The sequence below is a fragment of the Schistocerca gregaria genome, chromosome 10 (genome assembly GCF_023897955.1).
Source record: "Schistocerca gregaria isolate iqSchGreg1 chromosome 10, iqSchGreg1.2, whole genome shotgun sequence".
In the NCBI taxonomy this organism is placed as follows: domain Eukaryota; kingdom Metazoa; phylum Arthropoda; class Insecta; order Orthoptera; family Acrididae; genus Schistocerca; species Schistocerca gregaria.
In genome coordinates, this window is record NC_064929.1 from 81,462,098 (window position 1) to 81,484,227 (window position 22,130).

At 44.5% G+C, this 22,130-nt stretch overlaps 1 protein-coding gene across 1 annotated transcript in view; it reads left to right on the forward strand.

Annotated features, from left to right (window-relative positions):
* Positions 1-22,130, forward strand: part of LOC126293300 (chondroadherin-like protein) — a 329,161-nt gene that overhangs the window by 209,100 nt on the left and 97,931 nt on the right. The window contains exons 5-6 of the mRNA XM_049986431.1: positions 2,882-3,052; positions 15,505-15,623. Coding sequence (XP_049842388.1) covers positions 2,882-3,052; positions 15,505-15,623 — 290 coding nt within the window. The remainder of the gene's footprint in view (positions 1-2,881; positions 3,053-15,504; positions 15,624-22,130) is intronic.

Genomic DNA, 22,130 nt, shown 5'->3' on the forward strand with positions numbered 1-22,130 from the left:
CTCGAACTCCGTCAGTCGCACAAACGTTCCACGTACACGCTGTCGCAGCATGCTGGCAGTGTTGTAGACACAGACCGAGCTCCGTATGTCACAGGCAGCCGCTGGCTCTGGCGGCAACATTCCAATCCCCGTAACGCGGTTCCCGGTGTGTCTGCAGCTCTGCAGTGGAAGTATGAGTCGTCTTATTCACTTGCGTCACTGTGTTCGTTTCTCATTTTCCAGGAGCGTATTAGCTGTAGTTCCTTCTCTACATTGTCGCGCAGATGAAAAAAATGGTACGTATCGAAATAGACGGCAGAGGGATACAGAAACAATTAAAGCCGCTGGACATGATGGGATACCAGTTCGATTTTACACAGAGTACGCGAAGGAACTTGCCCCCCTTCTTGCAGCGGTGTACCGTAGGTCTCTAGAAGAGCGAAGCGTTCCAAAGGATTGGAAAAGGGCACAGGTCATTCCCGTTTTCAAGAAGGGACGTCGAACAGATGTGCAGAACTATAGACCTATATCTCTAACGTCGATCAGTTGTAGAATTTTGGAACACGTATTCGAGTATAATGACTTTTCTGGAGACTACAAATCTACTCTTTAGGAATCAGCATGGGTTTCGAAAACGACGATCGTGTGAAACCCAGCTCGCGCTATTCGTCCACGAGACTCAGAGGGCCATAGACACGGGTTCACAGGTAGATGCCGTGTCTCTTGACTTCCGCAAGACGTTCGATACAGTTCCCCACAGTCGTTTAATGAACAAAGTAAGAGCATATGAACTATCACACCAATTGTGTGATTTGATTGAAGAGTTCCTAGATAACAAAACGCACCATGTCATTCTCAGTGGAGAGAAGTCTTCCGAAGTCAGAGTGATTTCAGGTGTGCCGCAGGGGAGTGTCGTAGGACCGTTGCTATTCACAATATACGTAAATGACCTTGTGGATGACATCGGAAGTTCACTGAGGCTTTTTGCGGATAATGCTGCGGTATATCGAGAGGTTGTAACAATGGAAAATTGTACTGAAATGCAGGAGCATCTGCAGCGAATTGACGCATGGTGCAGGGAATGGCAATTGAATCTCAATTTAGACAAGCGTTATGTGCTGCGAATACATAGAAAGAAAGATCTCTTATCATTTACCTAGCATATAGCAGGTCAGCAACTGGAAGCAGTTAATTGCATAACCTATCTGGGAATGGGCATTAGGAGTGATTTAAAATGGAATGATCATATAAAGTTGATCGTCGGTAAAGCAGATGCCAGACTGAGATTCATTGGAAGAATCCTAAGGAAATGCAATCTGACAACAAAGGAAGTAGGTTACAGTACGCTTGTTCTCCCACTGCTTGAATACTGCTCAGTAGTGTGGGATCCGTACCGGATAGGGTTGATAGAAGAGATAGGGAAGATCGAACGGAGAGCAGCGCGCTTCGTTACAGGATCATTTAGTAATCGTGGAAGCGTTACGGAGCTGATAGACAAACTCCAGTGAAAGACTCTGCAGAAGAGACGCTCAGTAGATCGGTACGGGCTTTTGTTGAAGTTTCGAGAACATACCTTCACCGAGGAGTCAAGCAGTATATTGTTCTCCCCCTAAGTATATCTCGCGAAGAGACCATGAGGGTAAAATCAGAGAGATTAGAGTCATACCGACAATCCTTCTTTCCACGAACAATACGAGACTGGAACCGATAGAGGTACTCAGGGTACCCTCCGCCACACACCGTCAGGTGACTTGAGTATGGATGTAGATGTAGATGTAGAAAGTGCATGAATTGGGTTTTGAATTGGCTCCTCATCCACTCTGTTCACTACACTTAGCACAGAGCGACTTCTTCTTGTTCCCTAACTTGAAACTTGGCTTGCGGGAAGAAATTTTCGCAAATGAGGAAGTGACAGTTGGCATCAACGAGTATTTTGCAGAGTTTGACGTAACCTATTTTTACAATGGGGTGAAAAAGCCGGAGGGCTGCCAGACCAACTGTATATCAAAAGAAACTACGTTGAGAAGTAAGGTAAGCAGTTAATGAAACAAACATTTTCCTGTGCTTTTTTATCTGACTTTATCAAACCACCCTCGTAACTTCTTTGTCAAACAAACCGCATTACAACACACGAAATATTTGCGTTAAGGCCTAATTCTTCTCATAGTTCTGAATAATATACCATACAAATCACACGTAAAGTTTCATAAAAGTAGCATGTATACGTTTAGAGAAAGTGGTGCCTAAAAAGGACTATATTTTTATACTTTAAACAGGATAGCTGTTGTCTCACGTCTCCACAGCAACTTATCATACTGTGCTTATTGAATACATCCAATTGGTGCAGACACCGGACCTCGCTGCTACAACTTACGCCAGCAGTGGAAGTTCACATCAGCAGCTGGCACTAGTTCTGCAACATACTGAGGGCTACAAAACGACGAGACTGCGCTTTTAAGGGGGAGACTGATACTGCATCTGATGAGGAGCTTACATTGAGAAAGCAGTAAAACCTCCAGTTTCCTTTAATTTACGTCTATGGTCACAAACTTTTTATTAACAAATTACCAGTTTCAGTCTTTAATGATAATGGTCATAAACCCCATAACCGGTAATCTGTTAACAAAAAGTTTGTGACCATAGATGTAAATTAAAGGGAACTTATTACATATATGGGACACTGTTTTTTGTGACGATGTCGCAGGTTGTGAAAGTAAAACCTTAGGTTGCCATATGCTGCATCAATTTTTGCACTTTCTGGTGATGACCACTGCTGGATTGAAACTAATAATTGCACACTGAAAAGCTTTGACTGCTGCTGCCAGAAAATGAAAGCAGGCAGTTAGTCAGAGATCCTGACATTGACAACGTGTCATCCACCACGGTTTTTGTGTCTCCACAGAGACAGTCCCCACCGGTGCCTTCTCCGGGCAGAGCTCCCTGGAGCGGCTGGAGCTAGCCAACAACTCCATCACCACGCTGGAAGGAAGTGCGTTCGCCGGGCTCTCCAGGTTGCGCTACCTCGGGCTCTCCAGGAATCGGCTGGATAAGCTCAACAGCGACGTCTTCCAAGGTATGACACATTTTGTATTGTTTTCCAGTGTCTTATTGTGTCCTGCAGTGCCCTATGGTATCCTTCTGTCCTGTAGTATCCTGTAATGTCCTGTGTAATCCTACAATGTCCTGTAGTACCCTGTTATGCCCTACAGTATTCTCCAATACCCTGCAATGTTCAGCTGTTGGTGTTCAAAAATCCTTTGCTGTCTCTGACATCACCATCAAATCTCAAAGACTTTATTTCTTCTCCCTCATCAATAAATCGCTCTCCATATTTCTCCTTGCTTTCTGTCACAGCTTGCTGAATGTAGAGACTGAATAACATCAGAGTTGGCAGCAACCCTGCCTCATTCACTTCTAAGCCGCTGCTTCCCTTTCGTGTCCTGCTATCTGGTTTTCCTAATACAACCATTCAGCCCCTGTATTTTATCTGTGCCACCTATAAAATTCTAAGCGTCAACACTGAGAAAAGCTATAAATGCTATAAACGTAATTGTGGATTGTAGAAGCTATTCATGTTGCTTCGGTTATATTTCTCTACACTTCTATTTATTTTCAAATACTGCCTGATTCTTCACTCCGAACGTGATTAGGCAGTAAATGTGTCATACAGTTGTCATTGGCAGGCCTAATAGTGTTAACAGTTAACTATGTGATGTTTGAAGATGCACAGCAGACATGTATTCTTACATCGCATGTTTCTGCAGTGAACATGGCACGTCTGCACATGGAACTCCGTAAGACATCGACGAATCAAAATGTGCAAAGTAAGGTAGTTTTTTTATCCTTTCGTCACAGGAATCAGCAACTGAATGTAGAGAAAATGTTGCTGAAATCAAGGATGTGAAATTTTTTTGTTATTTTTACAAAATAATCAATCACGCACTCCATGGACGAAATGTCATTTTTTCCAAAATCAAGGATGTGTTTTCCAATTTAAGTTCTGGTCAATATGCATGCCTAGGAATTTTTAATAATCAGTTTTAGACATACATCCTTATTGGTTATGATAAACCATGGCCTGTACATGATTGAATGGAATGTGTTCTCTAAAAGTTAAGTGATAGACCATTTATCAAGAAGTAATGAATAAATAAACTGTATCATGCAAATTTTGTTTGGCTTTATTGTTCTCCAAGATACAAAGAACCATAGTCTGTCTTTTTTATACTGCATGCTACATTTTTTATTCGGTAATCCACGTGATCTTCTCAAGACCTCTTGAGAAATGTTTCACAGTGTCGCATTCACGTAAACCTGACATTACTCAAAACAAGACACAGGAATGACTCTGACCCTCCTGTAGTAGCACACAGAGTAGGTACCCAGGTTAACATAACTCGTCAACTTGCTGGAGCTGACAGCACACAAACTCAAACACAAGGAAAATGCACACAGCTCATTCAGTCAACCATCTTCAGTTGAAGGTCTGTGTGAGGACAGTGTTTACCAATGAAAGGAAGCTAGAATTGCGACGCAACTATGGAAAATGTAAACTAACAGATGGAAACTGCAATAATGTTTTGCTGATTTATGTTGTGGTACCTTACACTGATCAGCGAGGGCATTATGACCATGTGATAGTGGTGTCACCTGTCAAGGAATGACTGCCAGTTAGACACACACAGTGCATATGGCATCAGTGTATCAGTAGCAGTACTGTATATAATGGGGAAGGTGTGCGATCTGTCTGAGTTTGACCTAGGGCAGATTGTGATGGCGCAGAGGCTCAGCACCAGTATTTTGGAAAACACACAGTTTCTCACGTGTACACAGAGTGCAGTGGTGAAACCATATCCAGACTTTGTATGGTTGGGAGCCAGTCCTCCCTACAAATGTCAGAGGTGCCATAGGCTGGGTATACTGATAAACTGTGGCAGAACTAAAAACAGACTTCAATTCTGGGCAGAGTACAAGTGTGCCTGAACACACAGTGCACTATACACTCCTAATGAAGGTCCTCTGCATCTGACAACTTCTGCATGGGCCGGTGTGAACACCACAACATTGGCAACTACGACTGAAATGGACACGTGACCATCAGCGCTAGATGGTGGCACTGTCGCGGAGCATTGCACGATCTGATTAATTCCAATACCTTTGTCATTCCAATGGGGCAGTGCAAATCCGTGGTCTTTCAGGGGAACAGCTCCTCGATACCTGTACTGAAGGACAGAGACGAGCTGGCGGCGGCTCTGGGGGACATTCGTGTGGTCATCCAGGACAATTCTGGAATGTGAACGTGGCGTCAGAGCTCACGGCCCCCTCTCTGGAATTAGGTGACTTGTATTCGCAGATGTGGTGCCAATTCCCTCCAGTTATCTACAAATATCTCATCGGCTCCATGCTATAATGCATCACTGCTATTATCTGTGCCCAAGGTGGACATATCAGCTATTAGACAGGTGGTTGTAATGTTCTGGCTGTACGTTCTTTACACGTACACAGCATTACTATCTTCTCTTTTGTGGTGTACGCTGCACTCACACAAACCTTTGACTGGATATACACTCCTGGAAATGGAAAAAAGAACACATTGACACTGGTGTGTCAGACCCACCATACTTGCTCCGGACACTGCGAGAGAGCTGTACAAGCAATGATCACACGCACGGCACAGCAGACACACCAGGAACCGCGGTGTTGGCCGTCGAATGGCGCTAGCTGCGCAGCATTTGTGCACCGCCGCCGTCAGTGTCAGCCAGTTTGCCGTGGCATACGGAGCTCCATCGCAGTCTTTAACACTGGTAGCATGCCGTGACAGCGTGGACGTGAACCGTATGTGCAGTTGACGGACTTTAAGCGAGGGCGTATAGTGGGCATGCGGGAGGCCGGGTGGACGTACCGCCGAATTGCTCAACACGTGGGGCGTGAGGTCTCCACAGTACATCGATGTTGTCGCCAGTGGTCGGCGGAAGGTGCACGTGCCCGTCGACCTGGGACCGGACCGCAGCGACGCACGGATGCACGCCAAGACCGTAGGATCCTACGCAGTGCCGTAGGGGACCGCACCGCCACTTCCCAGCAAATTAGGGACACTGTTGCTCCTGGGGTATCGGCAAGGACCATTCGCACCCGTCTCCATGAAGCTGGGCTACGGTCCCGCACACCGTTAGGCCGTCTTCCGCTCACGCCCCAACATCGTGCAGCCCGCCTCCAGTGGTGTCGCGACAGGCGTGAATGGAGGGACGAATGGAGACGTGTCGTCTTCAGCGATGAGAGTCGCTTCTGCCTTGGTGCCAATGATGATCGTATGCGTGTTTGGCGCCGGTGAGCGCCACAATCAGGACTGCATACGACCGAGGCACACAGGGCCAACACCCGGCATCATGGTGTGGGGAGCGATCTCCTACACTGGCCGTACACCTCTGGTGATCGTCGAGGGGACACTGAATAGTGCACGGTACATCCAAACCGTCATCGAACCCATCGTTCCACCATTCCTAGACCGGCAAGGGAACTTGCTGTTCCAACAGGACAATGCACGTCCGCATGTATCCCGTGCCACCCAACGTGCTCTAGAAGGTGTAAGTCAACTACCCTGGCCAGCAAGATCTCCGGATCTGTCCCCCATTGAGCATGTTTGGGGCTGGATGAAGCGTCGTCTCACGCGGTCTGCACGTCCAGCACGAACACTGGTCCAACTGAGGCGCCAGGTTGAAATGGCATGGCAAGCCGTTCCACAGGACTACATCCAGCATCTCTACGATCGTCTCCATGGGAGAATAGCAGCCTGCATTGCTGCGAAAGATGGATATACACTGTACTAGTGCCGACATTGTGCATGCTCTGTTGCCTGTGTCTATGTGCCTGTGGTTCTGTCAGTGTGATCATGTGATGTATCTGACCCCAGGAATGTGTCAATAAAGTTTCCCCTTCCTGGGACAATGAATTCATGGTGTTCTTATTTCAATTTCCAGGAGTGTAGTTAACTGAAAGAACTGTGTGCATTTTACTTTGTTTCCATTTGGTTACTGTCTATTCCAGCAAGTGGACAAGATAAGAGGGGCATGCAGTAAGTAATGGAATACTTTTTTTCTGAAGGCAGGTTGGTTTTATTCAGGATTCCAATACATCAAATTATTCCTCACTCATTTGGCTACAAAACTCTATTTTTCAACATAATCTCCATTCAATGTCATTGCCTTACGCTTCCTTACTAAGAGGGCCTATTTGCCCACATTGTGGCACTCTACTGGTTGACATCAGAGCCAACGTCTTGCTGCAGCTGTATAACCCCCCATCATCCGTGTACTGCTTCCAACTCCTCTCGGATGCACAAATTTGTGTGAGGCCGTGTGTTGTCATGGAGAAGAGGAAGTTTGTTCGCATTTTTGTGATGATGAACAAGCTGAAGTTGTTTCTTGAATTTACTGAGGGTAACACAATACACTTCACAGTTGATCATTGCACCACGAGGTAGGACTTCAAACAGAATAACCGCTTCAGAGTCGCAGAAGACTGGTGCCGGGATTTTACTGGCTGAGGGTGTCGCTTTTAAATTTTTCTTCGGTGGAGAGGTGGTGTGATGCTGTTTAGTTTCCCGATCACATTACATCACCTGTGACCCTATTTGCAAAAAGTTGTCAAGATCAGCTTCACAACACGCAAGCAATTCCACACAGCTGGTTATTTACTGCCCTTCATGGTCTTCTATTAGGTGGTGAGCAATCCAGTGGGCACAAATCTATGAACACCTGAGCTGGTTGATGAATGTATCGGCATTATTGACAGAGACGCCCAATTGAGTGGCAAGTTGTTCGATTGTGATCAGTCGCTTCAAATGAGAGTGTCCACCTGTTTGTGGCCAGTCAGCACATGGGTGATCGGACTCTCCGTCACACTCCTGCACTTCTGACATGGAGCATTATCTTCTTGAAAAATGCTGCTGCCATCGGGAAACACGATCGACATGAAAGGGTTACGAGGTCTGCACCCAGTGTACAATACTCCATGGCTGCCAGCGTGCCTTGCCAAGCTCCACTGGACTCCTGGATGACCATGTGAATGTTTCCCAGGGTATAATGGAGCTGCCGCCAGCTTGTCTCTGTCCCGGAGTACAGGTGCCGGGGAGCTGTTCCCCTGGAACACCACGGATTTGCACTGTCACATGGGAATATTGAAGAAGGTATCTGGACTTGTCAGACAGTGGAATGCCCTGCAGCTGCACCGGCGTCTAGTGCTGATGGTCACAGAGTTGCCGATGTTGTGGTGTTAACATTGGCACACGCATGGGCTGCCGACTGCAGAGGATCATTGTTGGGAGTGTTCTGTGCACTGTGTGTTCGGAGACATTTCTACTCTGCCCACAATTAAAGTCTGACATTAATTCTACCACTGTTCATTGCCTATCCTGTTTTACCAGTGTGCCTAGCCTGAGATGTCTGAAATCTGTAGTTGGGGCTGGCCACAGATCCCCAGGTGGTTTCACAGTGTGTTGAAGACATTCACCAATGCACCCCTCAAATACCCGACATGTCGTGTAGTTTCCCAAATGCTCATGCCAAACCTTTGGAGCATCACAATCTGCCCATGGTCAAACTCAGGTAGATCACGCACCTTTTCCATTCTCCACAAGGACAGTACACTGGTGGTGGTGGTTAGTGTTTAACGTCGCGTCGACAACGAGGTCATTAGAGATGGAGCGCAAGCTCGGGTTAGGGAAGGATGGGGAAGGAAATCGGCCGTGCCCTTTCAGAGGAACCATCCCAGCATTTGCCTGAAGCGATTTAGGGAAATCACGGAAAACCTAAATGAGGACGGCTGGAGACGGGATTGAACCGTCGTCCTCCCAAATGCGAGTCCAGTGTGCTAGCCACTGCGCCACCTCGCTCGGTGGACAGTACACACACTGACACTAAATGCACTATGCGCATGTCTGACTAGCGGTCACTCCTTGGCAGCTGACGCCGCTATCGCCTGGGTGGCTTTATATCGATAGTAGGTCAGTGGTCATAATGTTCTCGGTAACCAGTGTAAGTTACCACAAAGTATATTAGCAAAAGGCTGTTGGGGTTACCATTCTGTTCATTTACATTCTCCATAGTTGCACAGCATTTATAGCTTCCTTTCGTTAGAGTACAATGTGCTCATGCAAACCTTCAACTGAAGACGGTTCACTGAAAGAGGTGTGCATTTTCCTTTTGTTTTTGTTTGTATACCTTCAACTCCAGCAAGTGGACAAGTTATGTTAACCTCGGTACCTATTCTGCGTGCTATACAGGAGGGTCAAGTCACTTCTGTATCACCTTTTTAGTAATGTCAGGTTTACGTTGATTGTCACACGGGGCATTATCTTCTTGAAAAATGCTGCTGCCATTAGGAAACACGATCGACGTTTCTCAAGAGGTCTTGGAAAGACTGAGTGGATTACTGAATAAAAAATGTAGCACATAGTTTAAAAAAGACATGAACTATTGTTCTTTGTATCTTGGAGAAGAATAAAACCCAACAAAATTTGCACCATACTGTTTATTTCCTTCCCCATGATCCATGGACCTTGCCGTTGGTGGGGAGGCTTGCATTCCTCAGCGATACAGATAGCCGTACCGTAGGTGCAACCACAACGGAAGGGTATCTGTTGAGAGGCCAGACAAACTTGTGGTTCCTGAAGAGGGGCAGCAGCATTTTCAGTAGTTGCAGGGGCAACAGTCTGGATGATTGACTCATCTAGCCTTGTAACACTAACCAAAACGGCCTTGCTGTGCTGGTACTGCGAACGGCTGAAAGCAAGGGGAAACTACGGCCGTAATTTTTTTCCAAGGGCATGCAGCTTTACTGTATGGATAAATGATGATGGCGTCCTCTGGGGTAAAATATGCCGGAGGTAAAATAGTCCCCCATTCGGATCTCCGGGCGGGGACAACTCAAGAGGACGTCGTTATCAGGAGAAAAAACTGGCATTCTACGAATCGGAGCGTAGAATGGCAGATCCCTTAACCGGGCAGGTAGATTAGAAAATTTAAAAAGGGAAATGGACAGGTTAAAGTTAGATATAGTTGGAATTAGTGAAGTTCGGTGGCAGGAAGAACAAGACTTTTGGACAGGTGAATACAGGGCTATAAATACAAAATCGAATAGGGGTAATGCAGGAGTAGGTTTAATAATGAATAAAAAAATAGGAGTGCGGGTAAGCTACTACAAACAGCATAGTGAACGCATTATTGTGGCCAAGATAGATACGAAGCCCACACCTACTACAGTAGTACAAGTTTATATGCCAACTAGCTCTGCAGATGATAAAGAAATTGAAGAAATATATGATGAGATGAAAGAAATTATTCAGGTAGTGAAGGGAGACGAAAATTTAATAGTCATGGGTGACTGGAATTCAAGAGTAGGAGAAGGGAGAGAAGAGTTTTGCACAGAGCATAACTTAATCATCGCTAACACTTGGTTCAAGAATCATGAAAGAAGGCTGTATACGTGGAAGAATCCTGGAGATACTAGAAGGTATCAGATAGATTGTATAATGGTAAGACAGAGATTTAGGAACCAAGTTTTAAATTGTAAGACATTTCCAGGGGCAGATGTAGACTCTGACCACAATCTATTGATTATGACCTGTAGATTAAAACTGAAGAAACTGCAAAAAGCTGGGAATTTAAGGAGATGGCACTTGGATAAACTGACTAAACCAGAGGTTGGGCAGAGTTTCAGGGAGAGCATAAGGGAACAATTGACAGGAATGGGAGAAAGAAATACAGTAGAAGAAGAATGGGTAGGTCTGAGGGATGAAGTAGTGAAGGAAGCAGAGGATAAAGTAGGTAAAAAGACAAGGGCTAGTAGAAATCCTTGGGTAACAGAAGACATATTGAATTTAATTGACGAAAGGAGAAAATATAAAAATGAAGCAGGCAAAAAGGAATACAGACTCCTCAAAAATGAGATCGACAGGAAGTGCAAAATGGCTACGCAGGGATGGCTAGAGGACAAATGTAAGGATGTAGAGGCTTATCTCACTAGGGGTAAGATAGATACTACCTACAGGAAAATTAAAGAGACCTTTGGAGAAAAGAGAACCACTTGTATGAATATCAAGAGCTCAGATGAAAACCCAATTATAAGCAAAGAAGGAAAAGCAGACAGGTAGAAGGAGTATATAGAGGGTCTATACAAGGGCGATGTACTTGAGGACAATATTATGGAAATGGAAGAGGATGTAGATGAAGATGAAATGGGAGATATGATACTGAATGAAGAGTTTGACAGAGCTCTGAAAGACCTGAGTCGAAACAAGGCCCCAGGAGTAGACAACATTCCATTAGAACTACTGATGGCCTTGGGAGAGCCAGTCCTGACAAAACTCTACCATCTGGTGAGCAAGATGTATGAGACAGACGAAATACCCTCAGACTTCGAGAAGAATATAATAATTCCAATCCCAAAGAAAGCAGGTGCTGACAGATGTAAAAATTACCGAACTATCAGTTTAATAAGTCACAGCTGCAAAATACTAACGCGAATTCTTTACAGGTGAATGGAAAAACTGGAAGAAGCCGACCTCGGGGAAGATCAGTTTGGATTCCGTAGAAATATTGGAACACATGAGGCAATACTGGCGTTACAACTTATCTTAGAAGAAGGATTTAGGAAAGGCAAACCTACATTTCTAGCATTTGTAGACTTAGAGAAAGCTTTTGACAATGTTGACTGGAATACTCTCTTTCAAATTCTAAAGGTGGCAGGGGTGAAATACAGGGAGTGAAAGGCTATTTACAATTTGTACAGAAACCAGATGGCAGTTATAAGAGTCGAGGGCTATGAAAGGGAATCAGTGGTTGGGAAGGGAGTGAGACAAGGTTGCAGCCTCTCCCCGATGCTATTTAATCTGTATATTGGGCAAGCAGTAAAGGCAACAGCACAAAAATTCGGAGTAGGTATTAAAATCCGTGGAGAAGAAATAAAAACTTTGAGGTTCGCCGATGACACTGTTATTCTATCAGAGACAGCAAAGGACTTGGAAGAACAGTTGAATGGAATGGACAGTGTCTTGAAAGGAGGATATAAGATGAACATCAACAAAAGCAAAGCAAGGATAGTGGAATGTAGTCGAATTAAGTCGGGTGATGCTGAGGGAATTAGATTAGGAAGTGAGACACTTAAAGTAGTAAAGGAGTTTTGCTATTTGGGGAGCAAAATAACTGTGACTTATTAAACTGATAGTTCGGTAATTTTCACATCTGTCAGCACCTGCTTTCTTTGGGATTGGAATTATTATATTCTTCTTGAAGTCTGAGGGTGTTTTGCCTGCCTCATACATCTTGCTCACCAGACGGTAGAGTTTTGTCTCGACTGGCTCTCCCAAGGCCGTCAGTAGTTCTAACGGAATGTTGTCTACTCCGGGGGCCTTGTTTCGACTCAGGTCTTTCAGTGCTCTGTCAAACTCTTCACGCAGTATCTTATCTCCCATTTCGTCTTCATCTACATCCTCTTCCCTTTCAATAATATTGTCCTCAAGTACATCGCCCTTGTATAAAACCTCTATATACTCCTTCCACCTTTCTGCTTTCCCTTCTTTGCTTAGAACTGGGTTTCCATCTGAGCTCTTGATATTCATACAAGTGGTTCTCTTCTCTCCAAAGGTCTCTTTAATTTTCCTGTAGGCAGTATCTATCTTACCGCTAGTGAGATAAGCTTCTATATCCTTACATTTGTCCTCTAGCCATCCCTGCTCAGCTATTTTGCACTTCCTGTCAATCTCATTTATGAAATGTTTGTATTCCTTTTTGCCTGCTTCAGTTACTGCATTTTTATGTTTTCTCCTTTCGTCAATTAAATTCAATATTTCTTCTGTTGCCCAAGGATTTCTAGCATCCCTCGTCTTTTTACCTACTTTATCCTCTGCTGCCTTCACTACTTCATCCCTCAGAGCTACCCATTCTTCTTCTACTGTGTTTCTTTCCCCCATTCTTGTCAATTGTTCCCTTATGCTCTCCTTGAAACTCTGTGCAACCTCTGGTTCTTTCAGCTTGTCCAGATCCCATGTCCTTAAATTCCCACCTTTTTGCAGATTCTTCAGTTTTAATCTACAGTTCATAACCAATAGATTGTGGTCAGAGTCCACATCTGCCCCTGGAAATGTCCTACAATTTAAAACCTGATTCCTAAATCTCTGTCTTACCATTATATAATCTATCTGATACCTTTTAGTATCTCCAGGATTCTTCCATGTATACAACCTTCTTTTATGATTCTTGAACCAAGTGTTAGCTATGGCATGGATAAAATACAGAGGTTGAATGGTTGTCTTCAGGTAGCAGGAAAACCAGGTAGCAGTTGTAATAGTTGAAGGACATGAAAGGGAAGCAGTGGCTGAGAAGGGAATGAGGCAAGCTTTCAGCCTACCCATTATGTTATTCAGTCTCTACTTTCAGCAAGTCGTTGCGCGACCCTGCCGTAATGACAGATTCCTTGCCCAATGACTCAACGAGTCACCATAAACATTCTGCAAGAATCTCTGAATATCTGTGATGCTATTGTTTTCTGCCAAAACAAACTTAATGACAGATCTCTACTTGCAACACACTTCGGCAACGAATGCCACTTTGAAAGCTACGTTTAGTGCCGTCACATGTCAGAACTTCACAAAACTACAGGGGCTGGACTGGGAATATTCCACGATGTCCCAAAAGAAATTCTACATTTTTTTTCAACTAAAATTGGACCAAGAAAAAAAAATGTGTTGCATTACTTATTGTTACCCCATGTTCCTGGAGTGTGTGCTGGTAGAGCACAGTCGGTTACGTTTGTGTTGCCATTTGTAATAACATCATGTTTTTGCAAGTGTCTTGAGAGGTCGATGTAGATAACTGAATAAAAAAATATTCCATGCTATTTATGAAGGAGGTACTGCTGTTCGTATTTTCGTAACAAACAAATTGCAAGAAAGGAAACCACACTGGTTAAAGTGCCCCAAGTAGTTACAGAATATTTTCTTGCTACATCTTTTTATTTACTTCTTGAAAAAAAGTTATTTAAGGTGACACTCTACAGGGTGAGAAGTATTTAAGCCGACAAACTCTGGGAGGTTGTAGGGGACATCAAAACAAATATTCTTCCCTAATGTCATTTTTTCCTATGAGGAGTATTTAAACCGGTAGAGAAAGATTTCTCTGGTGGCAAATTAATTAAGCCAAGAAACACTTCTCCATTTTTTTATGACCAAGAGACAACACAGCCCAATTTAAATTACAGTAGATTTTCAAAAATGCCTCCATTGACATGTAGACAAAGGTTACACCATTGGATCACGTTCTGTCTCACACAGGCAAAAATCCCAGGAGTACCCTGAATTGTTCCTGCTGCTGCTACTATCCGGGCAACCAGATCCTCTTCTGATGCAACAGGAGTTGTGTAAACAAGGTTGCGCATCTCTTCCCACACAAAAACGTCCAGACGGGACATATCTGCGGATCGAGCAGGCCACGGTACAGGACTGCCTCTGCCAATCCACGTTTCTGGGAACCGTCGGTCCAGGAATCGACTCACACGACGACTGACATGTGCCGGCGCCCCGTCATGTTGGAACCACGTGCGTTGTCTTGTAGGGAGTGGGACGTCTTCCAGCAATTCTGGCAATGCTGTGGGTGGATTCTGATTCATCCCCCTTTTACGTGCAATTGCACGAGTGCTGATTGAAGGATCCTGCTCCACATGCTGCAAGACAGCTTCCTCAAATTGCAGCGGTCTTACCGTGCTATGGCATCCCTGTCCAGATAATCTGCCAAATGACCCGGTCTCACGCAGACATTGGTACACAGCAGCAAAGGTCGTATGATGCGGGAAACGGCGATTAGGATATTGTTGTTTATAAACCCGCTGTGTAGCTCATTCGTTGTGGTGTGCCACGTAGTACGCACCAACCATACCAGTTTACTCACTCCAGGTGTACCGCTCCATTAGTAAATGGAGACAATGCACTACTACACTGGTGGACAGCAGTTGCCTACAACTGAAGAGCGTAATATGCCCTCTAACAGCCGAAGATCTTAATGGCCTCTAACAACTGAAGAGCGTAATATGGTCTCCACCGGTTTAAATAACCTCTATAGGAAAAAATGACATTAAGGAAAAATATTTGTTTTGATGTCCCCTACAACCTCACAGAGTTTGTCAGTTTAAATACTTTTCACCCTCTATATACTTGTCTATAGCAAGAACGTAAGTGGTCTCAGAACTTAATCCAGAAGAAAAATCATCATGAGAGGTGTGTGAGATATCTATCCTCCTTCCTATCACTTCAATATGAAATTAACTACTTGCTCATTACACCTCAAAAGCAATTAAATTTTAAGTTTCTGGAAAGGTATGCTTTCTTTTTTGACATCATATGCTTTTGGCCGTCTTCACTAAGACTTTACTGGGGAAGAACTAAGGACCAATAGGTAGTTGACGAGAACTCTGTTCTGCACTTCTACGTGTAAAGTCCTTCTCACCGTGCAATGTACATTGTCGGTCTTTTTGCAGGCGCAGACAACTTGGAGCAGCTGGACCTGTCGCAGAACTTCCTGAAGGAGGTGCCGGCCGCCGCCATAAAGGCCTTCGCCAGCCTCCGCTACCTCAACCTCTCTGCCAACACCATACAGGCGAGTAGCTGGTACATAATTATGCTGTGTGTACTGACTTTGCACTGTGCAGACACATTCCACTTGCAGCGGTGGGAATAGTTCCTGGAAAGAGATGTATGTATAGAAGGATTTCAAAAACTCATTCCACTTCACAAGACCACAGGTAGAACAGTGGGTTGCTGCTAAAGAGCTTGCTGAGGTGCAGAGATTGGCCTGCTTAGCCATAACGGGTGGAATTAGCAGCACGCCAACCGCTGGAATGGAAGCCATGCTGGACTTGTCTCCACCTTTGGGTTAAGATGGAGGCAGCAGCTGTGGCATACAGACTTAAAACTGGCCAAAACTCGGTCTCATTTGGATATCCAGAATCACACACTAACATAGTGAGTGAGGTAAATATAGGTATGGCTGGGGAAATGCCCGCTGACCATATAATAACTCCTAACTGCTTTGACAAGCCTTACAATATAATAACTGGAAGTAGGGAGCAGAGGGAGAAAACAGTTCCACACCGTACGGGGGACATTGTTTGCTTCACCAATGGGTCGAAAACAGATCGAGGCGTTGGGGCAGAGTTGTACAGGGTTCAGCCAAGACTGGAGAGCAGCATCTCTCTACGGAAACTGGCCTCTGTATTCCAAGCCAAAATTACTGCAATCAGGGTATGTGTGGAGGATAATATGAGTAGGTGCTACAATGATCGTAGCATCTACATCTATTCAGACAGTCAGGCAGTCCTGAAATCATTGGCAGCTCCTGCAACAAGACCTAAGATTCCAGAATGAGATTTTCACTCTGCAGCGGAGTGTGCGCTGATATGAAACTTACTGGGAAATAAAAACTGTGTGCCCAACTGAGACTCGAACTCGGGACCTTTGCCTTTTGTGGGCAAGTGCTCTACCATCTGAGCTACCGAAGCACGACTCACGCCCGGTACTCACAGCTTTACTTCTGCCAGTATCTCGTCTCCTACCTTCCAAACTTTCCTGCGAATCTTGCAGAACTAGCACTCCTGAAAGAAAGGATGCAGCGGAGACATGGCTTAGCCACAGCCTGCAGGACGTTTCCAGAAGGAAGGTAGGAGACGAGATACTGGCAAAAGTAAAGCTGTGAGTACCGGGCGTAAGTCGTGCTTCAGTAGCTCAGATGGTAGAGCACTTGCCTGCGAAAGGCAAAGGTCCCGAGTTCGAGTCTCGGTCGGGCACACAGTTTTAATCTGCCAGGAAGTTTCAGACCTAAGATTGTTGCAGAGTGCCACAGGGCAATCAATAGTGGGAAGCAATAGGGTGTACCTAGTGTGGGTCCCTGGCCACTCTGGGATCTGTGGCAATGAGCAAGCCGTTAGATTGGCTATGATGGGGGCAACAACTCCATTTATTGGGCGGAACCTGTCCTGACAATCACCAAGGCTATGATCAAATTAGAACCACGGAACTGGCTTAGGAAACAGCACGTAGGATATTGGACCTAGGTCCATAAACAAAAACATGGTAAGGTAATGATGTCCAAGTCATGTTTTAAAAGAAGCTCTTTAATCCTAGGATTGAACAGGAAAGAGATCAAACTCATGACTGGACTGATGATCGGCCATGGCACCTTCAAAAGCACCCACACACAATGGGTATAACGGAAGAGGACCTTAAATATGATGAGGGTGAAGCAACAGCATCACACCTAATCTTTGAATGCATGGCAGTGGAGAGTAAAATATACAGAATCTTCGAGACAACTAGACCTGAAGAAATTGTGTCTAACAAAAAACTGGTAGAGGGACTCCTTGCACTATCTAAGGGCACTGGTTGGCTTTACTAGATATACAGGGAGCGATACCGCACAATAAACCTAGTTTCGGTGTGGGCAGTGGTGGGTTAGACCTAAGCTGTTTTAGCTCTCCTGTTCAAATCAAATCAAATCAAAAATCAAATCAATCACAAGACCACACACCAATGAGCAAAAACATGACCACTGAGCCTCTGCGAGACTGCATACCGCCCAGTGGCACTGCGTCATTGCGATGTGGTATGGATAGTATACAAGAGCAGGAGAGATGAATGGTGGTGTCATTCTAGTGACGACACAGTTGCAAATGGTGGAATTCATTGGCACGAGCCACTCTGAAGAGGAAAGATTATGGCCGAGCACCTACAGAGGGACCGTCCCCTTTAGCTGAGTGGTCATCACATCTGACTGCTGTGAATCAGGTCCAGGTTCGATTTCCAGCTGAGTTGGAGATTTTTGCCACTCGGGGCTCGGTGTTGTGTTATTCTCGTTTTATTTCGTTATCATCGACATGCGTGTCACACGACGCGGCATCGACTGAAAAGATTTGCACCTTGACAGCCAAATTTCCTCATATGGGGACTCCCAGCCATCAATACCCACAATCATTTCATTTCATCTAGGAGCTAGCATCTCGGAAATGGTGTAGTGGATCTCGAGCACCTACGGAAAGTGGTTGAAATATGGCGAAACCACGAACAGCTGAGAAAGTGTCGGACACACGTGTCTCATCGGGGAACGTTGAGCTCAGAACTTTGTTTTCCACAGTGAAGGAGTATAGCTGACGATCTGTGGCAGGTCTGTTGACAGAAAATACTGCTGGTGCACCCATAAGTGTTTTGGAGCACACCCTTCAGCACATACAGTTGGACATTGGGCTCCACAAAAGATAATCCCAATATGTTCCAACGGTGAGACAGTGGAATCATTGGGCACAGGATCGATGAGACTAGAATTGCGAATCAGTGGAAAGGTTTCACCTGATAGGATGAATCACATGTCCTCTTACTTCCGGTCAATGGTCATGTCTGGATATGCTTGTACAGTGTCTGTAAAACTGGATTGACTAAGCTGCTAGCAGAGGACATCAAAGTTCCACTTGAACTTGCACAAATGGAAATGCCCTCCATAGAAGTGAATAAAACCCAAGAGGAATAATATTATTACATGTTCTGACTGCCCTCGGGAACTATTCATCGCAGACATGGAAATCCTGTTGGCATATCAAAACATCTACCATACATTATTGTGGTCCAGCAATGGCATTTGCTACAGATGACAATAACAAAACAATGGAACTGCTGCTACCCGAAGCTCTTGAAGCAAACTTACCTTCCATAATCTGACACAGGTGCTACAGTAAAGAAACACATTGCTGAGCCTCGTACAACATGAATATGGATAATCATCGAACTGTAAGTGAGCTGGAGGCATAAAATGATTTCCATTATTTTACCCCAGACATTAGTGCAAAGCTTTACATTTGAAAAACCATACTTCATTTAATTAAAATGATAAAAGGTCCTAAACACAAAACAAGGTTTGTGGTCATCTGTCGATTTAGCAATTATTATTGGATCCTAAGAATACAAAGATTTTACACTGAGCAGTCATGATTCATGTTGTGCCCTAATAACAATCATAGCAAGACTTGCTCCATAACACAGATTTGCAAACCAAATATCTCATTCACCTTTTGGGAATGAGATACTGGCTTGTGATATCCTTGAATCAGATACAACCCTTAAACAAAATACGACCTGTCCCACATTAATCGTAATGGAAAGTGCCACTCTGCCACTCATTTGATAACACTGCTTAAGCAACCACACTGTTGCAATACACCTCACCAAGTCACAAAATAAAGAAACACGTTACTTTGTGTTCTGGAGTTGGTGTACAGAAAGTATTCCATATGAGTAGATAGTGTCGGACATTCCATGGGACTTTTCGTATACGGTGCTGTAGTGCTGTAGTATACAGAGAAGTTGCAGCATTAGAAAATTGCAGTGAAATGCAGGAAGATCTGCAGTGGATAGGCACTTGGTGCAGGGAGTGGCAACTCACCTTTAACACAGACAAATGTAATTTATTGCGAATTCATAGAAAGAAGGATCCTTTATTGTACAATTAAATGATAGCAGAACAAACACTGGTAGCAGTTACTTCTGTAAAATATCTGGGAGTATGCTTACGGAATGATTTGAAGTGGAATGATGATATAAAATTAATTGTTGCTAAGGTGGGTGCCAGGTTGAGATTCATTGGGAGAGTCCTTAGAAAATGTAGTCCATCAACAAAGGAAATGGCTTACGAAACACTCATCAACCTATACTTGAGTATTGCCCATCAGTGTGGGATCAGTACCAGGTCGGGTTGACAGAGGAGATAGAAAAGATCCAAAGCAGAGCGGTGCATTTCGTCACAAGGTGATTTGGTAAGCGTTACGGACGTGTTTAGCAAACTCAAGTGGCACACTCTGCAAGAGAGGTGCTCTGCATCTTGGTGTAGCTTGCTGTCCAGGTTTCGAGAGGGTGTGTTTCTGGATGAGGTATCAAATATATTGCTTCCCCCTACTTACACCTCACAAGGAGATCACGAATGTAAAATTAGAGAGATTCGAGTGTGCACAGAGGCTTTCCGGCGGTCGTTCTTCTCGCGAACCATACGCGACTGGAACAGGAAAGGGAGGTAATGACAGTGGTACGTAAGTGCCCTCCACCACACACCTTTGGGTGGCTTGCGGAGTATAAATGTAGATGTAGATGTAGATTCTCAATACCAGTAGCACCGCATGTGTACAAACCATAAACTGCTTTTAGTTATTGCTATTAATCTTTCTTAGTGTAATTCAATGCAGTCTCATTCAAAAGGATACAATATCATGCACGATCTAAATGCATTTTCGCTCCAGAGCAATCTATATGGAATAGCCGCGGAGCCTGTTGGTGAGGTGACAGTAGTATCATGTACACAGGGAATGAAAGGGCAGTGCATTGGCGGAGATGTCATTTGTACTCAGGTGATTCGTGTCGAAAGGATTCGGAAGTGGTTATTGCCACACGATGGGAATTAACAGTCTTTGAATGCAGAATGGTACTTGGAAATTTATGTATGGGACATTCCACTTTTAAAATCATTAGGAGATGAATACTCTGAGATCTACAGTTGTGGTGTCACCGCCAGACACCACACTTGCTAGGTGGTAGCCTTTAAATCGGCCGCGGTCCGTTAGTATACGTCGGACCCGCGTGTCGCCACTATCAGTGATTACAGACCGAGCGCCGCCACATGGCAGGTCTAGTCTAGTGACACTCCCTAGCACTCGCCCCAGCTGTACAGCCGACTTTGCTAGCGTCCCATTTGCAGAGACGACAGTTTAGCATAGCCTTCAGCTACGTCATTTGCTCCGACCTAGCAAGGCGCCATATTCTTCAAGAATGTATTCTGAACAAAGAATATTGTGAATCATGTACCGTCAAGAGTGATGTTCATCATTAATGGATTAAAGTTAAGTATCAAACTAATTACGTACGTTTTCTGAATTCTCATTCCTTGTCGTGTTTCAGACCTCACGTCAGTATAGTCCTTCCCTCGTCACGCTAGCCTGCTTGAGTTAAAACGCGTGCATTTCGGCCTCCACTCGTAACACTGTGTTGGCTCTTCTGCTAACACAAAAACAGTGCCAAGAGTGTGCCGAGAATATCAGGTTTCAGGCATTACCTCTAACCACAGACAATCCGGGCTAACAGCCTTCACTTAACGACCGGGAGCAGCAGCAGCATTCGCATAGAGTTGTCAGTGCTAACAGACAAGCAACAATGCATGAAATAATTGCCAAAATCAATGTGCAATGTATGATGTATGTATCTGTTAGGATAGTACAGTGAAATCTGGCATCAATAGGCTACGGCAGCAGATAATCGAAGCAAGTGGCTTTTTTAACAGCACGACGTCACCTGCAGTGCCTCTCCCGGGCTTGTGACCATATCGTCTGGATCGTAGACCGATGGAAAACTGTGGCTCGGTCACGTGAGTCCCGGTTTCAGTTGGTAAGTGCTGACGGTAGGGTTCGAGTGTGGCACAGGTCCTACGAAGCCGTGGAGCTGAGTTGTAAATGAGGCACTGTGCAAGATGATAGTGGCTCCATGATGTGTGGGCTAGGTTCACACAGAATGGACTGGGTCTTCTTGTCCAACTGAATTGATCACCGACTGGAAATTGTTACGTTTGGCTACTCGCAGACTATTTGCAGCTGTTTGTGAACTTCACGTTCCCAAACGACGGCCGAATTTTTGTGCGTGACAACGCGTCGTGTCACTGGAACACAATTGTTCTTTACGGCAGAGGGCAGGAAGGGGTGGCGGTGTAGAGTGGCGACCACCAATGTACGTGTATATGGTCAGTTTGCTATGTTCCACCACATAACTGAATATTGTTATTTTTCAGAGTAATTATTGAATCATCATTTTACTATTTGTTACAATAGAGAATATTTTGTAGTTAGTTATTGCAGTCATTAAAATGAGGCCACATGCACAACGTATGTTTTGAAAATGGGTACATAAATCTTGCATCTAAAATCATTTTAAAAACATCCAAGAGCATTACCACATAAACTCCAGAAAAAATTCAGGTCTGAAAGGTTAAAAACTGGTGGGGCATGTACATCATATTTGGGTCATAATAGAGGGATTTTTAATTTATTACATTCTTTATTTCCAATCATTCTTTTAATTGTTATTC